This window comes from Rattus norvegicus, chromosome 3, assembly GCF_036323735.1.
Source record: "Rattus norvegicus strain BN/NHsdMcwi chromosome 3, GRCr8, whole genome shotgun sequence".
Taxonomy (NCBI): Eukaryota; Metazoa; Chordata; class Mammalia; order Rodentia; family Muridae; genus Rattus; species Rattus norvegicus.
Window position 1 is genome coordinate 75681628 of NC_086021.1, and position 5857 is coordinate 75687484.

The following is a 5857-nucleotide window of genomic DNA, read 5'->3' on the forward strand; positions in this document are numbered from 1 at the left end:
CCAATGAAGTTTTGAAGAGGGAGGACACACCCTGGAGAAGACTTCAATACCAGCGACAAAGCACTCCAGTGGATGAGCTCCTTTTCAACGAGGACAAGAACAAGTTTGCTTTGACTTTTCCTTCCCCTCCAGCGACCTCCTCCCAAAAAATCTGCGGTTTCTCAAGCCACGGGGGAGAGGTCGGAAGTGAAAGGATACTGCGAAGCAGCACCCAAGCCTTGCTGTCCAGCTTGTGACATCGTGCACATTTGTTGATACTAAGAGAAGTTACAAGCATCGCTGGCGAATCTCATGGAGCCTAACCAGTGGGACGCTTGCCCGGTCCTGCTCAACACACAGAACTGTTTGTCTGGAAAGTACAGTCCAATCCCCCTCCCACAAACACACACACACTTGGCGCCCACCGCCCCAAGTGTATGTTCCGGGTTGTTCTGGTGTCCTGCCAAGCTCGGTTATGGGAGGAAGCAGTAAGCGCGGTGCGAACTTTTTTTTTTCACTCTGCAAAAGTTATAGCCCGAGGAAAACTTCCAGATCACCAGTGGGAGCTTCAAGCGACTTGTCAAGCGGGTGGGCCTGGAGCGTGTGCGCCACCCACTGCCGCCCTGGGAGGCCGCCCAGCCTGGCCCAGGGTCACAGCGCCGCCTGCGTCTCCGCGGGCGAGCAGGGGTGTGGGACACGCGGCCGACCGGGTTTGGTCAGTCCCACGCCCCGCCCTAGGAGCTCGCTTTAGTCCGCAGTGTGAGGGTGCAGAAGTATGGGGAAGTTACCCTCATCCCAGTCTCAAAGTACTGTGCCTGAAAGCTGAAGGCAGATTTTTTTCTAGAGATAACAAAGACACTTTGTCACTTTGCGCGCTGCCTTGGTGCAAATCTTTAATTGCAAGTGGGGGTGGGGGATCGAGTGTCCCGAGCAACCCAAGCGCGAGTCTCTAGGCGGCAAGGCCCCCTTTGATCAGGAAAATCCAATTATTTGTGTATATACATTTCCCACATAGTGATTACTTCATTAATTGTCCCGCCTTTATCTCCTCCCTTCCCATCCCCCCTAATAATCAGTTCTTTTATCCAGACCAACAAACACACCATAGGAGCTTTGTGGATTCAAAGGATTTGCTTTCGCTTCTGAAAGAGCCGCTATTCTTTGATGATTGGGTAGCGGCAAACTTCAAAGCCATAAATCTTTCCTCTGACTGGCTGGCGGCCCAGCAAAGCCCTTATCAAATTCTTGGAGGTGATCCTGAAGCGCTCAGACCGCGAGCGGGGCGAGCAAGCGGGGCGCGGGTGGGGAGGACTCGGAGGCACGCTGGGCGGCCGTTCGTCCTCGGGTGTCCATGCCTCGGCGGCGGCCGCGTCCCGCTCCACAGCGAGCGGCCTTCAAGCAGTAGCCATGGCCGCTGTGGCTGTCCTCCGGAACGACTCACTGCAGGCCTTCCTCCAGGTCAGGGCCGGGCCGGAGCGGGCGGGAGCAGGTGGGAATGGCGTAGTCGGGTCTAGGCGGTTACTTTGAGAACCTTAAATCTCAAAAGGACGATCTTGCTTAAGAGTACGACTGAATCGGACCTAGGCGCACTCACGCCAACTTGATACCGTGTGTGTGTGTGTGTGTGTGTGTGTGTGTGTGTGTGTGTGTCCGTCCGTCCGTCCGTCCTTCGCGGGTTTGTGGATGTCAGAATGGCAGGAAATTAAGTTCACCTTGCTGGGTTCTCCTGCTGACTTCAGGCTAGGACCGACTACGAAGGAACGCAGTAGTTACTAGGAAAAGAGCTTATAAAATACTAGCGTAGACGAGCCCACAGCCCCACTGTGGTTGTTTCTAGGTGTTCTTAACCAGTCTGGTCCCTCTGCCTCTTTTGCACTTCCCTTAAAGGATGCTTAGCATCTCTTTGAACCAAGTAGTTTAGCGGGAAGAGACGGCGCTCCAGGGGTTCAGGTAGCACTGGCGCTGAAAGTTTCCTGGGACCGCTGGGTGCGCGCGCGGGATGCTGTGAGGTCTGGGGGAGGGACGGCCCGGCAGAGGAGGGGCCGGAGTATAATAGTGGGGGTGGCGGCCCTGCCCAGAGTCCGCGCTTAGAACGCTAACCTTTTGTCTCTTCCGCCCTCCCTCGCCGCCGCCCATGCAGGACCGCACCCCCAGCGCCTCCCCGGACCTGGGCAAGCACTCGCCCCTGGCACTGCTGGCCGCCACCTGTAGCCGGATCGGCCAGCCGGGCGCTGCGGCGGCACCCGACTTCCTTCAGGTGCCCTATGACCCAGCTCTGGGTTCACCCTCCAGGCTTTTCCACCCGTGGACTGCCGACATGCCCGCGCACTCGCCAGGAGCCCTGCCGCCCCCACACCCCAGCCTGGGGCTGACGCCACAGAAAACACACCTGCAGCCATCCTTCGGGGCAGCTCACGAGCTCCCGCTCACTCCCCCCGCGGATCCGTCCTACCCTTACGAGTTCTCGCCCGTCAAGATGCTGCCCTCGAGCATGGCGGCTCTGCCAGCCAGCTGCGCGCCGGCATACGTGCCCTACGCTGCCCAAGCCGCGTTGCCCCCGGGCTACTCCAACCTGCTACCCCCGCCGCCACCACCGCCTCCACCGCCCACCTGCCGCCAGTTGTCCCCCGCCCCGGCCCCGGACGACCTCCCCTGGTGGAGCATCCCGCAATCGGGTGCTGGGCCGGGGAGCTCCGGGGTTCCAGGGACCAGCCTCTCCAGCGCCTGTGCCGGGCCTCCCCACGCTCCCCGCTTTCCCGCCTCGGCTGCGGCTGCTGCAGCAGCGGCTGCTGCCCTGCAACGGGGCCTAGTGTTGGGCCCGTCGGACTTTGCACAGTACCAGAGCCAGATCGCCGCGCTGCTGCAGACCAAGGCCCCCCTGGCGGCCACGGCCAGGAGGTGCCGCCGCTGCCGCTGCCCCAACTGCCAGGCAGCTGGCGGTGCCCCCGAGGCGGAGCCGGGCAAAAAGAAGCAACACGTGTGCCACGTGCCAGGCTGCGGCAAGGTGTACGGCAAGACGTCGCACCTGAAGGCGCACCTGCGCTGGCACACGGGCGAGCGTCCCTTCGTGTGCAATTGGCTCTTCTGCGGCAAGAGCTTCACGCGCTCCGACGAGCTGCAGCGGCACCTCCGGACTCACACGGGCGAGAAGCGCTTCGCCTGTCCCGAGTGCGGCAAACGCTTCATGCGAAGCGACCACCTCGCCAAGCACGTGAAGACGCACCAAAATAAGAAGCTCAAAGTCGCCGAGGCCGGGGTGAAGCGGGAGAACCCGCGGGACCTATGAGCGCACCGGGGCACTTCCGAGGCCACTCCCACCCAAGACATCCGTCCCAGCACCATTGCAGGCACGCTCGGGTACTTGCCATCGAGGTAGCTGACAGAGAGGAAACTTTAAAAATGAACTTTTTATTGTCCTCCTCCCGAAGCGAAGTCCTGCCGCCCGGCCCTAGAGCGGAGGGCAGGGCAGGCAGGGCTGGAAACTAGGTCATAGTTGAGAACCCCGACTTACCCCAGGAGGATTCCAAAGTCGGAGCCATCCCTGCCTGGGAGACTTACATTAGGGGATTCTACCCAGGGCTGGCTTTGCTTGTGGGAGCCGCTGCTGAAATTAAAAACAAAACAAACAAAAACCAGAAGGACCTTCAGAGATTTAAAAACAGGGCTTAAGTTTTCGCTAGGCCCGATTCGGACTTTGTACAGGTTATTTAATAATAGCTTTGTCAAAGAGTAATTATAATTATAACGTTAATAAATGTTTCTGTTCTCAGCTCCACGCAGAGCTACAGCATGGTCATGGTACGTTTCTGTAAAGCGATCAGCAGTTGCAGCGTGAAAATAAATACGTCAGGGTCTCCTCGGGAAGACCCCCGCAGAGCTGGTCTCCTCTGATCTTTTCTTCCTGGAGTCCTTGCTGAGAGGTCAGGTTTCACCAGAGATCTGATGGTTCTTTCCTGTGTGCTGCCTGTGTCACAGGAGTCTTTGGTTTCTAAGTTTGGGCAAGCACGTACTGGATGCATGGGCAGGCGCTAGGTAGTCAGTTTTCTGGTAAAGAGGCTAAGGCAGGACTTGGCATTTCCAGTTTAGGTTTCTGTGCGACTGCAAGACTTACTGTGTTGTTTGCTTTATAAATTTGATAACCTCCTGCACAAAGACTAAGGCCAATTCCTCGCTGTTTTACAGTTGTTGGTATTCTTGGGTCCCGGAGGAGCTAAGTTTTCTCAGGGCCTTCTCCCAGATGAGATTTTTAGAGTTAAATAGACAAGTTGGTGGCTCTTACATAGAGTAGCCTGTGCCAGGGTAACACCAAAAAGGTAGCTGTCACTCTTGCCTCGGTCCAGCCTGGCCATCCACAACTTGTTTGCTAATCTTAACAAGCCCTTTCCCACAGGCCAGGAAATTTTAATTCTTCTTGTAACTTGGATTTTCTTTTGAATCACCCAGCCAGCCAGATTTTTCTCAGGGAAGAACCAGAAAAGCTTACTCAGATCCTAGAAATGTAGGAAAATGTAGGAAAGGCAGGATTCTCACCTTTCTCTAACTTTTTAAAGTTCGAAGTCTTTTTTTTCTCAAGTGTTTCAACTCATCTGTATTGTTACCTAGCAGCTAAATTTTTTCATTTAGAGTCAGCAAAACTCAAAATGAAATTTAAATTTTGTTACTGTTTTAACGACAAAATGCAGTGAATGATCTTTTCACCACAGAATTGTGTGTATGTATTTATAATATTTCACAACCTACAAACCTGCCCTTCATTTTTGCTTGAAGTCAAACTAAAGGGCAAAAATTTTAAATGCAATTGTAGGTTGTTCTCGAAAGTTATGTAAATAAAACACAAACATTAACCTAATTGAAGTGAGAATAACTTTTTTATAATCATAAGAAATAGTTTTATTGTATAATGTGAGATGACCACAAATGTATGTTAGATTTCTTGACAAAGCATGCATGCCTCAAACCCACTTGCCCTCTTTAGAGAGTTTGATCTATTTAATAAACTTGAATGCTAGCCATCCTGCTCCTTAACTTCAGAAGAGAGAGATAAATTTCTAAGGCTGTGGCTGGTTTGCAAGCAATCAGAATAGAGTTGCAAGATAGTGCTGCAAATACACACCTAAACCTGCACTCTTAACCGAAATCCACTGTAGTTCTTCAGTAATGTCGTCTTGATTTAGATCTAGTACACTACATAGACACTGAACATATAGTGGACCTAGAAAAGTTGCACAAAGTTTTCAGTCACTCATGAGCCATGGCCTGCGATAAACTTCAGACTCAGGAAAGGTTTCATGGCAGGAGATGAGGACTTTGGACTCAGGATATTTGAAGGGGTTATGTCACATAAGGATAGCTTTGATTCATTTAAATCAAAGCTTCAAAATTGCCACTTTCTCTTTCTTTCTTTTTTTTTAAACACACCTGTGATGACCAGCAGATAAAATCCTTTAACTTTCAAAGAGATGAGGAGAAAATGAACCTTTTACATGCAGAAAAATGTGAGATTGAAAATTAAACAGGGATAGTGAAGGAGTATTCTCAGAGCTTTGAGGTTAAGTGAAGAACTAAGTCAATTATGTGGAGTTTACCAGAATAAGGTATATATAAAGTTATATAACATTAAAAATAGAACAAAGCTATGAGGTGACAAAATTAACTTTCTTAGAACTGTTTAATTGAGACTGCCTGATTGAAAAGCAGCCTTTGGCTTAATTTGATACATGGTAACTACTGGCTATTCACTGCAACATGGTAACTATTGACCATTCTTTGCATTCCTACAGCTCTCTCAGTTACCTTAGAAAAAGAATTAATGTCATTCTTGAAGAAGACACTCAAGTCACAGTAATAATAATATCCAGGTATGGGAAGGCATTCTGCG

General features: G+C 51.8%; 1 protein-coding gene across 1 annotated transcript; it reads left to right on the forward strand.

Moving 5' to 3' along the window:
* The first annotated feature begins 1049 nt into the window (after positions 1-1049).
* Sp5 (Sp5 transcription factor) lies at positions 1050-3852 on the forward strand. The gene is made up of 2 exons (NM_001106552.1): positions 1050-1437; positions 2120-3852. The coding sequence occupies exons 1-2, from the start codon at positions 1387-1389 to the stop codon at positions 3263-3265; spliced, it is 1197 nt and encodes a 398-aa protein (NP_001100022.1). The 5' UTR covers positions 1050-1386; the 3' UTR covers positions 3266-3852.
* Positions 3853-5857: the final 2005 nt, after the last annotated feature.

Bases quoted from the DNA above. Each gene is read 5' to 3' on its own strand.
- Sp5 (NM_001106552.1), top strand. From the start codon at position 1,387: ATGGCCGCTGTGGCTGTCCTCCGGAACGACTCACTGCAGGCCTTCCTC. The intron at 1,438-2,119 runs GTCAGGGCCGGG...CCGCCCATGCAG, and splicing joins CACTGCAGGCCTTCCTCCAG to GACCGCACCCCCAGCGCCTC.